The following is a 19,582-nucleotide window of genomic DNA, read 5'->3' as shown; positions in this document are numbered from 1 at the left end:
CCCCCACCCCCCAAGTCCCTGCTCTGGTGTGAAACTGGACAATGGAAAGGGGAGTGACCACTCCCCTGTCCATCACAACCCCTGGGGTGGTGCCCAGAGCACCTCCAGAGGGTCCCTGGGTTCTGCAATCTTGATTCCAAGGTTGTCAGGAAGCTCTGGGAGCATCTGAGTGGCTAGGACAGGCAGGTGACATCAGAGGCACCCTCTGATAGGTAGTTACCTGGTTAGGTGACCAAGCCCCCTCTTTGGGCTATGTAGGGTCTTCCTCTGGGGTGGGTCCTCAGATTCGGCTTGCAGGAATGCTCTGCAACCTGTGCTTCGACTTCTGGCCTCAGAAACTGTGCCTGGACCCTCCAGGAACCTACAAGCTGCAGATCCACGAGGAAGACTCTTCTGCCACATTGTACCTGGAACTCCTGCCAGCTTTGCAATATGTCCCCAGCTGTGCATCCCAAGAAAACTCAACTCTTCAGCCTGCACAAGAAGAAGAAGGAATATCCCTTGGGGTGAAGGCATCACTTCCCTGTAACTACAGGTATCTGGCTGCATCGACGACCAGCTGAGTGGATCTCCCCTCATCCTGAGTGGCATGGGTCCTGCATCACGAGTGGTGGTCCGGAGAGTCTCCCTTGGTCCTCTCTACCAGCTGTCGCACTTTGGTGGAGGTAAGACCTTTCCACCCCAAGCAAGACAGTACCACAGTGCACCGCATCCATTGCAGCTACCAAAGCTTGTTGCTTCACCTCCAAGGGGAATTTCAGGCGATGTGTAGCTTCAGCCCCCAGCACTCTCTCCTGCAACTTCTGGACCTCTGCGTGGTCCTCTGGCAACGTGGGAGCAACTTCTGTGGTGCTGTGTCGGTTGCTTCTGAAACTTCTATGTCCCTGCCCTGTGGGACACTTGTGAGTGCTGTCTCTGCTCCTGTGGGCCTTTTGCGACGCGGAGGGCCCCCTGTGACTCCCCCTCCCGGATAGAGTCCTCCTGGACCTTGCTGGTCCCCAACAGCACCTCTTTTCCTCCAACCACAAGTTTCCCTTTGTCAAGGCTTGTTGGTGGAAATCCTTCACCAATACCCATCCAACTTCCAGCGTGAGACACCTTTGCACGCATCAGGAATTCTTCTCTGGGTTCTGTGCTGCAGTGTTGACCCTTCTTCCTTCTTCGTCGACCAACTCCAAAAGGTACCTCTAGGTGAGTAGTACCTCCTACTCCCCCTGGACTCCACAGATACTTCTGGACTTGTTCCCCTCTCTCTACGGGTCTTCATCTTTGGTTTTTCACCGCTGGTTCCTTGTAGGCTGTTCTGGGTGTCTTCTTTTTCTTCTTTTCATTCTTTGGGGTGGTTTGGGGAAAATCCAATGTTTTACTCCTGCATTCCTGGTTGCTGGGGGTACTACATTACTTACCTGTGTACTTACCTAGGTGGGGGCCCTGTGTTTGCATTTTACTTTCTTAATATGTGGTTTGGACTCTCTCTAGAGCTACTATTGCATATTGCTATTTCACACTTTTTTCTAACCTAACAAGATGATGCAGGCAGCTGCGTCATATAGTTTTTTTCTTTCTTTTTTAGCCATGCTGTACAACAGTTAAAAAAAACACTGCCAAAGGGAATAGGTCACAAACGAGAAACCTATTGGATTTGCCAATGCTTGTTTTTATTTGTAATCGTATGCAAATGAAGATAAAAATTTGAAAGCTAAAAAAAGTAACACGAGCACAATAACTCCGTGGGGAATTGCACCTCTACAGAGGTCTGTGAGTATTCTGGTGTTCGCATCTTTGAATCTGAGAGGGCTTTTCTGTTGGTATTTTAACTAAATTGGGGTCAGTGTCAATAAAATGATAACTATCACTGGCACTACGAGACATAAAATATCAGCACAAGCACCCTTGGGTAGGTCGCTTCCCCACCGCTGCAGCTCCGCTTGCTCTGTCCCCTCAGCCCTGTTTTTTTCTTCCCGCCGCTGCCTCCCGTGCGTCCCCGCCCCCCTGCTCCCATTCGCTGTCCTTCCCTCCCGCATCCCAGCTGACCCCTCCTCCCCCCTACCCTCTTATGGCGCCCGCTGCGTGGCGGAGACAGCGACCCTTGACCCTTGGGTAGGTCGCTTCCCCACCGCTGCAGCTCCGCTTGCTCTGTCCGCTCAGACCCGTTTTTTTCTTCCCGCCGCTGCCTCCCGTGCGGCCCCACCCCCCTGCTCCCATTCGCTGTCCTTCCCTTCCGCCTCCGGCCTCCCGCCTCCCAGCTGACCCCTCCTCCCCCCTACCCTCTTATGGCACCCGCTGCGCGGCGGAGACAGCGACCCTTGGGTAGGTCACTTCCCCACCGCTGCAGCTCCGCTTGCTCTGTCCGCTCAGCCCCGTTTTTTTCTTCCCGCCGCTGCCTCCCGTGAGGCCCCGCCCCCCTGCTCCCATTCGCTGTCCTTCCCTCCCGCCTCCCAGGTGACCCCTCCTCCCCCCCTACTCTCTTATGGAGGCCGGTGCGCGGCCGCGCCGCTGGCACGCCAAAGGCAAGCCCGTCTGCGCCCGTCCGCGCCTGGACCGCACCCAGCGCCAGAACCCCTGGCCCCCACCGCACACAAAGCACCCGATTGAGATACGACTCCGCCTCCCTCAACACCGGACGAAAAGCCACCCCAAAGCGATCCCATGGACCCTTCACCTGTCAAGCCTGCAAATACACATGCCTCCGAACCTGCAGACCACCCACCGGCCCTCGCAACAACAACAACCACCTCAAGTGCATCATCCTCAACACACACTCCGTCCACAAGCACGCTGTCGAACTATGGGACCTCCTGAACACAACAGCACCAGACGTCGCCTTCATCACAGAAACCTGGATGAACGCTTCCTCGGCCCCAGACATCGCCATAGCCATTCCCGATGGCTACAAGATCGCCCGGAAGGACCGCGTCAACCAAACCGGAGGAGGAATCGCCATCATCTACAGGAACACCATCAACATCACGACCACCACCGAAGACACACCCCTCGCCGTCGAACACGGACTTCATCAGCCCGCACGCCCTAGCCTCACCAGAATACATCCTCCTCGGGGACCTGAACTTCCACCTGGAGAAAAACAACGACAACAACACCACCACCACCCTGCTCGACAACCTCGGACTCAAGCAACTGGTGAGCACCCCCACCCACATCGCTGGCCACACACTCGACCCCATCTTCTCCACCAGCAACCACGTCTCCTTCAGCCACTCCTCCGGACTACACTGGACCGCCCACAGATGCGTCCACTTCACCTTCAAATGGGAAACTCACCACCATCGCACATAAAAAATCCCCCGCAGATGCTGGAGCAAAATCACCACAGACCAGCTCCTCTCAACACTGAGCCAGAACCCACCAGCCAACATCACTAACATCAACAACGCAGCCCACAACCTCACACAGTGGATCACCAACTGTGCCGACAACCTCGCCCCACTTAAGAACCCCCCAGGCGGGACCAGCAACAGGAAAAACCCATGGTTCATGGACGCCCTCAAAGAATCTAAGAAATCCTGCCGAACCCTCGAAAAAACCTGGCGCATCGAACGAACCACAGAAAACATGACAGCCCTCAAGATCGCCACCCGTGAACACCACCAGCTGATCCGCTCCACCAAAAGGACATCATTCAAAGAGCGACTAGACAACAACACCCACAACAGCAAGGAACTCTTCAACATCGTCAAAGAGCTCTCCAACCCCAGCGCCAGCTCCAACAACATCACACCGTCACAAGAACTCTGCAACTCCCTCGCCACGTTCTTCCACCGAAAGATAGCAGATCTACACGACAGCTTCGGGCCCCAGACCCCGCCTCCTACCACCGAACCAGCAGCCCCTACCACTACCCTCAGCTCCTGGACCCCTATCAGCTCAGAAAAGACCAGAAGCATCATGAACACCATCCACTCCGGCTCCCACTCGGACCCTTGCCCCCATCACATCTTCAACAAAGCCGACAGCATCATCGCACCCCATCTCCGGAACATCATCAACAGCTCGTTCGCATCAGCCACCTTCCCCAAGAGCAGGAAGCACGCAGAAATCAACGCCCTCCTGAAAAAACCCACAGCAGACCACAATGACCTGAAGAACTTCCGCCCCATCTCTCTTCTTCCCTTCCCGGCCAAGGTCATTGAGAAGACCGTCAATAAGTAGCTGACCGCTTTCCTCGAGGCTAACAACTCGCTTGACCCATCCCAGTCTGGATTTAGAGCCAACCACAGCACAGAAACCGCCCTCATCGCAGTCACCGACGACTGGTCCTGATGGACAATGGAGGGACAACCGCCCTCATCCTCCTGGACCTCTCGGCAGCCTTCAATACCGTGTGCCATCGCACCCTAATAACCCGCCTCTGCACCACTGGAATCCTAGGAAAGGCCCTGGACTGGGTCATCTCGTTCCTCTCCGAAAGAACCCAGAGAGTCCACCTCCGTACCTTCTGCTCAGAACCCACCGAGATCATCTACGGCGTACCCCAAGGATCCTCGCTCAGCCCAACCCTCTTCAATATCTACATGAGCCCCCTCGCCGCCATCGCACGCAAACACAACATCAACATCATCTCCTATGCCGACGACACCCAGCTGATACTCTCCCTCACCAAAGACCCAGCCACCGCCAAAACCAACCTACAGGAAGGAATGAAAGACGTCGCAGAATGGATGAAGCTCAGCCGCCTGAAACTGAACTCAGACAAGACGGAGGTCCTCATCTTCGGACAATCCCCATCCGCCTGGGACGACTCCTGGTGGCCCACAGCGCTCGGCACCGCACCAACCTCCTCGGATCACGCATGTAACCTCGGGTTCATCCTGGACTCCCTCCTCACGATGACCAAGCAAGTCAACGCCATCTCGCCATCATGCTTCAACACCCTACACATCCTCCAGAAGATCTTCCGGTGGATCCCCGCCGAAACCAGAAAGACGGTTATCCATGCCCTCATCACAAGCCGACTGGACTACGGAAACACCCTATACGCAGGAACCACCACCAAGCTTCAGAAACGACTACAACGCATACAGAACGTCTCCGCACGCCTCATCCTCGACATTCCTCGCCACAGCCACATATCTGCCCACCTGAAACACCTGCACTGGCTCCCCATCAACAAGAGGAACACCTTCAGGCTCCTCACCCACGCACACAAAGCACTCCACGGCATGGGCCCGAATACCTCAACAGCCGCCTCTCGTTCTACACGCCCACCCGTCAGCTCTGCTCAGCCAGCCTTGCCCTCGCCACCATCCCACGGATCCGCAGAACCACCGCCGGAGGAAGATCATTCTCCTACCTGGTAGCCAAAGCATGGAACTCCCTCCCCGCACACCTAAGAACTACCCAGGACCATCTCGCCTTCAGGAAACACCTCAAGACATAGCTCTTCGAGCAGCAGTAACCCCCCCCCCCCACCTCCAGCGCCCTGAGACCCTCACGGGTGAGTAGCGCGCTCTATAAATGGACTGATTGATTGATTGAGCAGTAGCATTCGAAGTAAAACGCAAGGTATTGTTCTTATGTATAAGATATGGACAGAAACAACATATAGGAATATAACACATGTAATGTGGAATCATTTTACTGAATAAATTAATGCTGTTTAAAAGGCTGCATTTATGTATCAACCATTCCACTGCAAAAAGGACCTACTGTGGGGCTAATTCATGCAACTGAATGGAAATAGGAATAGGAACAGGAATACATATATTCCGAGAAAATAAAAAGGAGTGAAAAAGAAACTACAGCGAGAAGAGAGACATTCTCTCAGTTGTGTGCAGCCCATGCAGACTACAGCGTTTTAAATCGTGTTCTGTGAGAAAGAAATAGGGTAACTTATTGACCGGAGGATACCTCCATTTGGGTAATGTAAACAAATTACAAAGTGAGCTATTTATTGCAGCAAAGGGAAAAGAGACAGGCATGGGGCATGTTTTGACGAAAGTGAAGCAATGGCGCCTTACTTGTGCGGCAATTCTGGGCACCCCTCGGTAGCGGCAGGCGAGGGCTTCAGCGGAGCGAGCAACCTCTGAGCGTCCTGACGATTCAGCAGACGAGGAGTGTGAGGGTCCCAGTATATTCCATTGATCAAACATGTAGTATATGGTGCAATCTGCAAAGCAAAGCACGGATGCTTAGAATCAGACCTCACGAGAATCGCTCAAACGTTGTCCTACAGCCATAGAACTTATAGGTTCTATGCTTTTAAGTTCAACACATTTTATTTTAACAACCGAGAGACAACTCAAGAAGAGGTGAATTTATATCGGATATTAGCCAAAGGGCACTGGTCCAGGAATGCGCACAGAGCCTATGCCGTGCCATTACACAAAAAATCTAAACAGACCGTGCATGCCCGTTGCATCAGACAGTGTTAGATCTCAACATTAAATTCACAGGCACGGAATGTTAAATAACATCAAATAGCCAGAAAGCTGATCATCTCAATATGCACCACAAATTTGTTGATATATGCAAGAGTGATTTAACGGCTATTGTAATAAATCTCATAAATGCCACACCACGTATCACTCAAATGCCAGCATAACAATATTTTGGAAATTCAACCTTTTTTCTACAATCAGCTTATAAGTTCTAAAAATATATTTAGTCTCAAATATACAGGGAGTGCAGAATTATTAGGCAAGTTGTATTTTTGAGGATTAATTTTATTATTGAACAACCACCATGTTCTCAATGAACCCAAAAAACTCATTAATATCAAAGCTGAATATTTTTGGAAGTAGTTTTTAGTTTGTTTTTAGTTTTAGCTATGTTAGGGGGATATCTGTGTGTGCAGGTGACTATTACTGTGCATAATTATTAGGCAACTTAACAAAAAAAATATATATACCCATTTCAATTATTTATTATTACCAATGAAACCAATATAACATCTCAACATTCACAAATATACATTTCTGACATTCAAAAACAAAACAAAAACAAATCAGTGACCAATATAGCCACCTTTCTTTGCAAGGACACTCAAAAGCCTGCCATCCATGGATTCTGTCAGTGTTTTGATCTGTTCACCATCAACATTGCGTGCAGCAGCAACCACAGCCTCCCAGACACTGTTCAGAGAGGTGTACTGTTTTCCCTCCTTGTAAATCTCACATTTGATGATGGACCACAGGTTCTCAATGGGGTTCAGATCAGGTGAACAAGGAGGCCATGTCATTAGATTTCCTTCTTTTATACCCTTTCTTGCCAGCCACGCTGTGGAGTACTTGGACGCGTGTGATGCAGCATTGTCCTGCATGAAAATCATGTTTTTCTTGAAGGATGCAGACTTCTTCCTGTACCACTGCTTGAAGAAGGTGTCTTCCAGGAACTGGCAGTAGGACTGGGAGTTGAGCTTGACTCCATCCTCAACCCGAAAAGGCCCCACAAGCTCATCTTTGATGATACCAGCCCAAACCAGTACTCCACCTCCACCTTGCTGGCGTCTGAGTCGGACTGGAGCTCTCTGCCCTTTACCAATCCAGCCACGGGCCCATCCATCTGGCCCATCAAGACTCACTCTCATTTCATCAGTCCATAAAACCTTAGAAAAATCAGTCTTGAGATATTTATTGGCCCAGTCTTGACGTTTCAGCTTGTGTGTCTTGTTCAGTGGTGGTCGTCTTTCAGCCTTTCTTACCTTGGCCATGTCTCTGAGTATTGCACACCTTGCGCTTTTGGGCACTCCAGTGACGTTGCAGCTCTGAAATATGGCCAAACTGGTGGCAAGTGGCATCGTGGCAGCTGCACGCTTGACTTTTCTCAGTTCATGGGCAGTTATTTTGCACCTTGGTTTTTCCACACGCTTCTTGCGACCCTGTTGACTATTTTGAATGAAACACTTGATTGTTCGATGATCACGCTTCAGAAGCTTTGCAATTTTAAGAGTGCTGCATCCCTCTGCAAGATATCTCACTATTTTTGACTTTTCTGAGCCTGTCAAGTCCTTCTTTTGACCCATTTTGCCAAAGGAAAGGAAGTTGCCTAATAATTATGCACACCTGATATAGGGTGTTGATGTCATTAGACCACACCCCTTCTCATTACAGAGATGCACATCACCTAATATGCTTAATTGGTAGTAGGCTTTCGAGCCTATACAGCTTGGAGTAAGACAACATGCATAAAGAGGATGATGTGGTCAAAATACTCATTTGCCTAATAATTCTGCACTCCCTGTACACATTTCAACTGTGGTATTAATATATTACATAGCCAAACAAATGCTTCTAATTTAGCAATTTGGGCTACACTGGAGAGCTACTTACAGGCAGCTGGAGAGAAACCAGTAGCTCATGAGCTACTCATTAGAGAAGACTGCCTAGGCAGTAACTGTGCTGAACTACAGCAAAGACCTACTTGTCAGAAGTGGTTTCCCTTCCAGCGGCGCAGGAAGTCCCAGATTCTCCCCTCAACAGGTGTGTGGTCGGGTGGGAGCTGTAGGAACTCAGTGTTTTGTGATGATGGTGGCCCCCTTGCTGGACATTTCCTCAGCTCTTTCTCTATCGTTGTTTTCTCTATATGTATCTGCCTTTTGTGTAGCCTCTATGGGTGTAAGGGGGAGGCCTGCTCTTGCTGCTTCGGTTTTTGATAAGAGCCTCTGTCTGGACAACCTCCACGGTATTGCTGCCTTCGAAAAGACTCTTTGGCTAGTGGTCTGGAGAACCTCATGGGTTTGGTCGTATCAGTATACTTTTTCATTTTTTCGAATAGTTGGGCAAGCTGTGGCCCGAGCAGGTGTTCCCCATCAAAGGGGAAATTAAGTAGGTGTTGGAACACCTTGGGTTTCAATCTGGAGATATGGAACCATGCATGCCGCTGAATGAGGATACTTGTATTGACTCAGACCCCCTACACCATTGCCCCCCCCTCCATACCCCTACCCTCACCACCCCAATGCCAGGCTGCAGTGTCCACTGTATCAAGGGTACAACGTATAGTTGCACACAAAAAGTGTTTTGCCCTTTGAGATTAGTTCCTCTCCTCTCGGTCTGTATTTGGTAGCAGGTGCTGATGCAACTCCTGCATTTGATCCCAATGGCCCTTAGTGTATTCTGCCAGAAGGCCGACAATATTGGCCATCCTCTTGCCTACTGCATCCAACTTCTTACTCTCCTAGTTGGGTGGCAGAGTATCCCCCGTCCCCTAAGAGTTTGGATGCTTTTATGCAGAGTTGACAACTAAGGAGTCTGGGTCTACATGTCCCCTGATGTATGATGGACCAGAAGGTGAGGCCTTATACTTAAGTTCCACACATGCGGTTACTACCCTTGCACTGACAGGGTTCATTCTGTAGCTGGTTTTAACATGCCCACAAGCATGCTTAGGAACTGAACAGTCCACTCTGTCTTTGAGGGGATCTCAACAAAAAAAAAAAGTAATCTTCCTTCTGGAGTACATGAGGTCCACCCTGTGGTAATGAGTGTGGTGCCATTTGTACTACCTCATGGTGGGAGGTTGTATCGTTGGAAGGGGAATTTGGACAGATACAAGTCTGTCTCGGGATACACTGGACTATCTATAGTGTAGTCTTCCCAGGGGTCTCGCACCTGACCAGGCTTCCCATAAGTGTTGTATGGGTCATCATGGTAGTAGGGAATGTGTGATTAATCTGAGGATTAAGGTGAAACCTGAGGTGTACATGTCCTTGGTAGTGTGTCTGGAGGTGCAATGGGATGGAGAGGAGGAGCAAGAGGAGGCAGTGGTTTTTGAGGAGGAGCAAAAGGGGCAAAGTGGATTGGCCGTGTGTCATTGTCTTTGCACTTCTTTTTCTGCTTCAGAGACGGTACTGGTCACTGAGGCCAAGTCCTCCTCGAAGGTTGGCTCCTGCATACATGGAAAGATGTTGACCACTTTGGGCGTTGGTTTGATCATAATCCTCCCAGTCCATGGTTGAATACAGAATCTCATTTGACGGGCTTTGAGCTCTGTTTGTAGCTGCTCAAAGATTGGCTGTTACATATCATCAGGACTGTCAATGGTTCTTGACACCCAAGGTTTGTCCTTCAGAAGCATCGTAGCAGCTTTTGGAGTCGGTGCCATGAGCATCAATGTAGGCCTCAGCTCCTGCTGCTTCGGCACCGTGATGGTGTGGGCTCTGAGTGAGATTTCAGTGCTGGTGGTGTGCTGGGGCCTGTTGACATTTTCAACACCAGCATGTGCATCGGCGCAGAGGAGGCCAAGATCTCTGTCTTGGCAGACGGTCGAGTATGGGGAGAACCCATAAAAGCGAGTGGTGTCAGCTCCGCTGCTTCGCAAGGTCACCTTGTGTCCTGAGGGGTTGCTTGACTTCGAGGGCTAGTGACCCGACTTCCTTAGGGGTTGGTACTATGCCTCACCTCTAGAGTCTTTGGTGGACTTGGTGTAAGAATCTGTTCTATTTATAACCTTGGACGTTGTCTGTCTGCATTGTCTTGTTACCTAGACCTTGAGCTGGCATTGTTCCTCATCCTTACCAGCCAGAGGCCTTGCCTAAATAAAGACTTGATTCAGAAATATCAGATTTGTATCATGAATGTTTACAAGGAAGTGAAACCTTCCTAAAGGTTGTGTCCAACACCACACCTTGGTCAGCCACTGCTTCGGGACAAAGAGGGACTTCTGGATGTGGATGGTAAATCCAAAGTCACGCAAGGCCACAATGGTGTGCTTGAGATGTTCAGAGCAGAGGAAGCCCCACTTCACCAGTCAGTCATCAAAGGATCGAAATACATAGAACTGCAAAATCCTACGTGAAAACACCACTATGGCCAACACATTCACACACAAGGATGGGAAAGTTTTACACCCCTTGAAACAATGACACTGAGTATTTTTTTTTTTTTATCGATTATCACATTATGTACCAATTTACAAGTAGGAAGGTAGAGTGTGCCAGACTCATACACACATTAAAAAAACACTGCTGCCAACTAACTGATACCAATTCCCCTTCTTAACAGTCATGATGTTAATATCAGTGGAGTTTCTATATTATGGGGGTATTTTAGAACAGTATGTGAACCAAATAATTATTACCCAAGGGCCACATAATACCACATCTTCTAGACATACAGCAATATGGATCAGAAGAAGATCAGTGCTACTCCAGATAACTAAGGTCTTCGGTCTCCTTGCTAAATTGCTAAAACATTGTTTTACAAACCATGGCTATTCATTTGATTCACTGAATCGTAACAGATATTTAAGAACTGATACTTTGCTTGTTTCAGGTAATATGTTAAGGTTTATGAAAAAATGTGATGATGGCCTTTGAATTAAGACTTGCCCACATTTCTCCTGTTATGGAATATATGAAAATACATTAACTTCACTGGTGTCACAAATGTAGCCATCACACTGAAGGCATACATTTGTGAGGTAACCACACAATATTCAGATACAATTAGTGACACTAATATATAGTTGAGAATGGAAATGGCAGGGATAATCAAGACATTTAGCAGAGCATGAGAAGGATTTTAGGTCAAATCACCCAGAAAACATAAAACACATAAGATTGAGTGAGAAGCGATAGTACATAATCTCTAAACAATGTAAACAAACTGTTTAGTTTATTAACTATGCTCTATCTGTGCAAAAAGGAAAGCTTAGCAGTGCTTTAACACAAACAAGGATATAAGATGTGACGAATACGATAAAAGTAATTCGAAGATTAGGAGAAATCAAGTGGTTTCTGATTCAATACAGATTTAGGAGATACTTTGACTTTATTAAGCCAAAATATATGCACGGCATAAAACTGATTTACAAACCTTTCTCTAAGCAGACGATTTTTAAGACTGCATTAACTGTGGAAAGTAAGCAAAATCTGGGTGAGCTCATTGCTATGTTTAAAATAAAACAGGTAATTTCTCAGATGACTAAACTGAAGGTACAGGCCAAGATGGTATCCTAAGTGAATTCTACAAAACACTTAAGAGCTAATTAGGAGATAATCTTAAACATTCATTCCGATTTGTAAAACACACCAGCTATGCCCTAGTCAAATAAAAGTCTCAGAGCTTCTTATGAAGCAGAAATCCTCTGTTAATTGTACATCACATCTACCAGGTTTGACCCATAACAGTAGCACTAAAAAATAGGCAACAATCCTGTGAGTTAGAGTTGGGCACATTCGTATTCTGCTTTAATGATTTTCAAGGGGTTGTTGTGATCCAAACCATAGATGTGGATATAAGATATGAAAGTGTCCCTCAAGTGAGACATCTTTAATCAATGTGGGTTAACCTATCTTTTTACTAAGGGTTTATGAAGTCACCCTTGCAATCTGTTGGCGTAAATAATCAACATTACATATTAAAAGCAAAGAATGCAGCCACAAACTGGAGGTTTTCGCCGGAATTAAATTGTCTTGTGTATCTGGGAGGAAAAGTAAATAAAAACAAAAACACCAATGGCAAGAAGTCTGCTGAACATGGGGTCACAGATATCTTATTTCGAATATTTTAGATGGTAAAGTGGTGCAATTATATTGCTCATGTATTCTGCTTTGACAGATGCTTCTGGTGTATAATTGTACAGTCTTATGAACCCATTTTGGGGTTTATCACTAAAGCTTCATTGGTATGGCCTATCTGGTCCAGTGCTCACACTCACAGACTACGGAAACTCACACAATATCTCTAATGTGGACGGAGGAAACTTAGGTGACGGATTTCAGCCCATCACATTTAATAGTGATCAAAATTATTTTTGAATCTGACCTGCTAGTAGTAAACAGCTGCCACAAAAATACGGTTTTCTTTAACCTTGCCTTCTACATGTGTCTGTAAAGACTTACAAATACATGAAGCTGCAAGACTGTTAAAAAAAATAATTTAAAAAATCACTTTTTCAGATAATTGTTGTTCTTACTTACTGGTCATAAAGTTACCAGCACATGATCTATGCTCCTATTCATATTCATCGCCTCTTAAGATGCATTCAGTGGCGGATTCCAAACTAATGAAAAGATCAGTGCTGTCCAATAGCAAATAATGTCATTGAAAAGAAAATTACACTCACGGCTCCTAATTTCTTATAACATCACGGTTAACAATACTGCTCACAGTATCACTTCACAACTATTTTCATTCTGATTGCAAAACACGATTACTCTAAAGTTTAAATTGTACTGTCTTCTATAAAACTCACAAAACTAACAAGAGATGCAATGCTTACGTCTGTATTAAACCGAGAAGTGTAGAGCTCAGGATGCTTGTCATAATCGACGGGATCATACACGCCATCAGTTTTCCTTACAAGGTGGTGATGCCGGCTTAGCACTGTGCCATATACTTTTCTTAGATCTGCAATATTAAGCAAAATTAAGAATATATTTTAAAGAAGCTGCTGTTTTTAGATGAAATGTGAAAACTGCAGATTAAATTTAGGCCAACAATTGCAATCAAAGTCCACATAGTTATTCTAGTCTATAGATGTCTTTATCTATCTAATTTCTATATTCATAGTTATTCTAGTCTATAGCTGTCTTTATCTATCTAATTTCTATATTCATAGTTATTCTAGTCTATAGCTGTCTTTATCTATCTAATTTCTATATTCATAGTTATTCTAGTCTATAGCTGTCTTCATCTATCTAATTTCTATATTCATAGTTATTCTAGTCTATAGCTGTCTTCATCTATCTAATTTCTATATTTATTTGTACAGCACACCTCGGACAATGTAACTGCTTTTGGGAGGGTCGCCTTTTAGGACCATAGATTTGTAGGTACAATGATTGGAACATGCACGGGGTGGAGTTCACGGAAGGAAAATCAGCAGCAGGTCCAATTACCACAGAAGGAGAATTCTTGAATACATGGGTGCAGGTGGAAGGCAACCAAAAACGTAATAATATAAAAACACAGTAAAGATATAAATAATTACAGTGTCCTCAGTTTTTATGAGAGTTACATTACTTCTTGGGGAGGAAAGGGTGTGTTTTGGGTTTGCATCTGAAAAGCCTGAGGGATGGGGCCACGCGGATGTCTGAGGGAAGGTGATTCCAGATGTATGGTCCCAGTGATGCAAATGTATCACCTCTCCTTTTTGCTTATGATCTAGGTATGATTAGAGGTTTTCTCTTATGGATCACAAAGAGGATGGCATGGTTGGTGTGAATTGTTATATTGACCTGGAGGGATATCAGGATAGAAACATCAATGTACTTGTAGGTGAGGCAGATTATCTTGAATTTGATTCTTTTTTATAGTAGGAGCCAGTGGGGAGTTTATAGATGTGTTGCCACTTTTAATACAAAAATACAAATAGACATCAACCAGCATATTGGCATTATTTGCGCCTTTTGAAAAGGCTGGAGTCACCAGAGCACCTACTAGCATAGTGATCTTCCGATACTTGGTACAGGAGTGTGCTTGAGTAGCTTCCACAACTGCTCTTTTCCACTAGTGCTCTGAAATGTGAAATGAGGCTGAGATCAGTGTCCCAAATAACTCCTAAGTTTATTATTTTTCCGTTGATGAAAGGAATGATGAAGGAGGGGCACAGGGTGTGTGTGTTTGAGGAGATGATGTGTCCTTAAGGCACACATTTTGTTTTTTGAGCCACTGAACTTGTGAATGTCGTTGCCTGCCCAGTTTCCTATTATTTGAAGATTATTTGCTACAGCAGTGAATTGGTCTGACTCTCCTGACACCCTAAGGTACATTTTGGTGTTATCAAGTGCAAGTGGAGGTGATGAGCACAGAGGATCTCCATGAGGGGTTTGATGCATACATTGAATAGTGGGAGAATCAAGGGCGGGTATCGGAGGACAGGTTTACAGGTCCTAAACTTTGGCTATTATTAGACAAAGAATAAGCTTGTTGAGAGGTCGGAGGTATGCAAGCCCCAGTAAAATATGAGAACAATTAGGGCCAGATGTACAAAGCTATTTTGCGGTCGCAAACTGCAAAATTTGTCTTTTGCGATTGTAAAATGGCCTTCTAGCATGTACCATCCCTAATTTGCGAGTTGGTAACCTGTTACCGACTCGCAAAATAGGAATTGCAACTCGCTATTAGGAAGGGGCATTTCAAGGGCATCCCTTCCTAATAGTGACTTGCAGGCCCATGTATGATTGTTTTGTGACCGTAAATGAGGTTGCACTAACAATAGGAGTTACCACCAATTTCAAATTAGCAGTAACCCATTCGCAAACAGGAAGGGGTCCCCAAAGGGACCACTTCCCCTTTGTGAATGGGGGTGCCAACATTTTAGAGAGGAGGCAGTGGTCACAGGTTACACTGGTAACTCTGAATAAATGAAACTGAAACATTTCATTTTTATTTTTAAAATGCGTCTGGTTTTCCTTTAAGAAAAACTGCATGCATTTAAAAAAAAAAAAAAAAGACTTTATTTAACAGGCATTTTCAATGCAACGGGTCTCGCATTTGCTTGAGTTACAGTTATAAGCGTTGTAAAGAAAAAAAAGCATGATCGCACTATGTAAAATGCAGCGCAATCGCGCTGCGTGGAAAATAAATAGATAAAGTAGTCTGGACACCATCCTGAAAACATCGAGCCTCGTATGTTTTTAGTAGTTTACCGGTGTTGTGTAAGTGGGCTAAACACTGGAAAAGGCATGACGTATGCATGCCTTTCACAAATGAAAGCAAGCAGGTTTTAAAAGGCAAGCCCACGAACCAATGAAAGTGACTGACGTGACATGGGCGTGGTTGGGAGCCCAAAGAGAGATTACAGAATGGGACGGAGCGCTTTGCGCTCGCCCATAAAAAGCAGTCCCAGACATGGTGGTCTGCTGACCCTAGCAGGCCACCATCCCTGTGAGTGAGGCCATTCCCAAAGGGGTCGCAAACTGCGTCCTGCCTCATGAATATTAAGGTGGCAGGTCCCTTGCAACTCATTTTGGAATTGCTAACAGTGTCTCAGAAACTTTTGTACATTATGTTTTGCAACTCGCTATTTATCATTCACAAAAAATTGCAAACTGCGAGCTGCAAAAAATAAAAATAAAATGGTCGTACATCTGGCTCCAAATTTTTTGGAACTCTGAGGAACTCTGGGATCTATTTGTGGCCTGTGTCACCTTCTGGTGAAGGACTTTTTGTCTACACGCATCACTTTGTAGCAGGTGGTGAGTCCACATTTGACATTAGTTGGGGTGATTAAGTAGGGTAATTTGCTCGAGGAGGTTTCTTTTCAACAGCATTCCATTTCGTGTTTGTGATCCTAGATATGTCTAATTTACAGGCCATTTCTTAAAGTATAAATGCTTACAACGGCAGGGAGGGCAATCGGTTTGAGATCGCTGAGAATGAATATGCAATTAATATTTTACAATACATATAATCATGTATCCATAAGTAGAAAAAAATAAATCAGGTAGATCCATTACCTGTAAGAAAAGTCACTCATACCTGGATGTAGACAGCCTGTTAAATAATTTTACTTTATTTGCTGCCTGACATATAATTGATCAAGAGATGCTACCAACCAGCCCTGTGAATTCATCCATAACACAGGATCTCGGTGCAGTATAGCGCTCAGCCATATTTTGTTTTGACACTGGATAGATTACTTCAAATTAAAAAGGCAATCTTTAAGGCTGAACTGAAAAAATGTCCCAAATTCTTCTTAATGATCACTCGGACAACAATATCGACAGAAAAATGACTGAGGTCTAAATATATAACACTGCATTTCAGGAATGCAGCAGAGTTCATGTTTCTAGCATGAGCCCATGAAGCTGTGCTCTGTCTCCGTGCCTTTCCTACGAGACACTCTCAGGGACACAAGGGACATCTTTCATTTTGAAGCTGCAATGGAGGCTACTTCGAGAACCTGTTGTTGATGAAAATTATGGGCTTTTGTCATTCACGTGTTACTTAACTACAGGGAGCAAACTTTATAGTCAGTCCTCGCTTTGAAATGAGATTTTAGGGGGTTTATCTAATGGACACGTGTCACTTGAACTACGTAACAAATGGGACACATCTATGGACCACGCATCACCTGAAAACTGATGTTAAACGAGATACCGGTAAGGGCCAATAGTCACTTGAACCGCGGTATAAAGTCCACCTACAAGGTACAAGCATCATTAGAACCTTAAGTGACATTGATAGCCATTCTTAAGTCACTTCCCAAAGTGTTAGTACTCCAGTTCCTGGGCAAACTAATGGTGTTACCACTTAACTCTCGTTTTCTTCAGGTTGCACCTGCCAGTTAACAGACTTCTAAGTAATATTATTTTGAAATTTTAGTAATGGCTCCTAGCTGGGGCACAGCATTGCATATCTGTGCCCCAGCTAGGATCCAGATTATGTTTTTTTTTCTTTCTATGAGTAAAGAAAAATACAAACAGCATCTGGCTCCTTGCATGGGCAGAGGCCTACATGTCTGAACAGCAGCACACAGCCAGATGCTTATTTGTGTTTTTTCTTGGTCTAGGAAAAAATCCAATTGTTTATGGCACTTGGCTGGGGCACGAATGTGCATATCTGTATAACACAAAGGAGCCAGATAGCCCAAGAAAAATCCAAACTGAGTCTGGCTTCTTGCTGTGGCACAGAGGTGTATGTGTATGCGACCACACCAGGAGCCAGACACTTAGTTGATTTTTTCTAGGCCTAAGAAAAAAATCAGTCAGTGTCTGTCTCATTCCTGTAGCACAGGCAGACATGCAAGTCTATGTCTCAGCAAAGTGCCAGAGACCGTTTGGATTTTTTCTTGGGCTAAAATAATGTCCGAACAGGCATTTGTCATCTTCCTGGAGCACAAACAAGCATGTGTGAGTACCCCAGGAAAAGACAGATGTATGGATTGTTTCTTAGGATATGAAAAAAAAACTCCAAATAGGATCAGGTTGCTTCGAGGGGCACAGACACACAGCTTATTCATATCAAAACGCTTTTCGTAGAGACAGAAGCACTGCGAGAGGAAGGTTGTCTGCACCAGCCTACCAGGCCAGCAAAGGCTCTGGTCTCCATCCCCTGGTGCAGAAATGCCCATCACAGTTAGAGAGTTGTAACTCCATTGGAAGAATCTCTGTGCCTTCAGTGCATTTGCTGGCACAGCAGAATGCCCAACAAGCATCATATTTTCACCTGCTCTGCATTCTTGTTTGTTTTAAGCAACCAAACTCAATGTGTACAGCTGTCCTGGGCAGAGAAAATAAGTGATAGTCACACCACTCAAAGTAGGATTAGGCAACTGCTACTGTGGCCTTGCAGACAGGCTGTCAGATGAAGAGTTTCGGCTGGAGGAGCCAGGTGGTGGCCCCAACTCTAAATGGTTTGGGGAAACTAAAAGGTCAGTGGACAGGGAATTTGCAGTTATTTAGCAGACGTCCCACATGCACCAACCTGGAGATTAGACCTTAGTGTCCAGTATAACGAAAGGGCAACATACAGGAGATCAACCTCCTTAAGTAAAGAGATTGGGAGAAGTAAAAGACTTATGCTGTTCCAGACAAGACTGCGCAATCATTTGAAGAAAGACCTGAAATCACCAATGAATGGGGAGAAACAACAAAGTGCGAATCCCTTAGGCACTGCTGTACCTGATGTATTGTTGTTCTGAGGATAAAAAAACTGGTAGCAACCTCACAATTATTGTTCATACGGACCCTCAAATACCAAAGACGAGTAAAGGGTCACACAAACTCCAAGTAATGATTCAGAGCCTAGGCTTCTGATGAAAGCACTATTGAATACTCCCAAGACACTCTCTACCTGCATGGTTATCCTACACTCAAAACTGCTGGATGTCACACAAAGACGAATGAATGGCTTCCAGATAAGTATGTGAGATATTTTCTACAACATTTCTGTGGAGGCCCCTTGATTGAGGAATACATCTGTTGTAAACCAGAACGTACAGACTAGACCTGCCTCTCTCTGAAGATACAGTAAAGGATACAAAACATTGAATGATGGATGCTTGAATAATCTCAGCAACTGGTACTTACTCAGAGCTGCACCACATTCCATTGTTGTTTTGCATGCCTTGCCACCCCAGTCTGGACCCCAGCCGTATGCAAATCAGTCTTGACCCTGCTCCAATGGGACCAGTTTAGTCTGAACTGCCAGGCCAGGTCCTAGAACGAACTGGATTACAAGCAATCAACAACTGTTTTCACTTTTATTATGGGCTCATCAACTGGGTATAACTTGGTTCCAGTGACACAGTTTGCACGGCACCCATATCCGGACATACCGGTCCCACTTAGGGTGACAAACGAAAGTATAAACGCTTGAATTAATCCCGTCACTGCTAATTACTTGGCCTGCATCCTAGTTGTTGGACTTTTGCTTATGCAGGGTCATCCCCAGTCTTTTTGCCTCCTGCCTCCTATTTTTTTCTGACCTGTCGCTGTTGGCTTTTGAACTCTGAGCACTTTCCCACTGCTAACCAGTGCTAAAGTGCATATGCTCTCTGTGTGAAATTGTATGTGATTGGTTTATCCATGATTGGCATATTTGATTTACTAGTAAGTCCCTAGTAAAGTGCACTAGAGGTGCCCAGGGCCTGTAAATCAAATGCTACTAGTGGGCCTGCAGAACTGGTTGTGCCACCCACATAAGTAGCTCTGTAATCATGTCTCAGACCTGCC

At 45.6% G+C, this 19,582-nt stretch overlaps 1 protein-coding gene across 1 annotated transcript in view; it reads right to left on the bottom strand.

The window, feature by feature from the left end:
• The window catches only part of AASS (aminoadipate-semialdehyde synthase), a 332,460-nt gene that overhangs the window by 218,820 nt on the left and 94,058 nt on the right, over positions 1-19,582 (bottom strand). Inside the window, exons 8-9 of the mRNA XM_069229897.1 lie at positions 13,183-13,310; positions 5,979-6,127 (exon numbers count right to left, since the gene is read on the bottom strand). Coding sequence (XP_069085998.1) covers positions 5,979-6,127; positions 13,183-13,310 — 277 coding nt within the window. The remainder of the gene's footprint in view (positions 1-5,978; positions 6,128-13,182; positions 13,311-19,582) is intronic.

This window comes from Pleurodeles waltl, chromosome 4_1 (assembly GCF_031143425.1).
Source record: "Pleurodeles waltl isolate 20211129_DDA chromosome 4_1, aPleWal1.hap1.20221129, whole genome shotgun sequence".
In the NCBI taxonomy this organism is placed as follows: domain Eukaryota; kingdom Metazoa; phylum Chordata; class Amphibia; order Caudata; family Salamandridae; genus Pleurodeles; species Pleurodeles waltl.
Note: the sequence above shows the minus strand (reverse complement) of the source record. Positions and strands in the feature narration are given on the sequence as shown.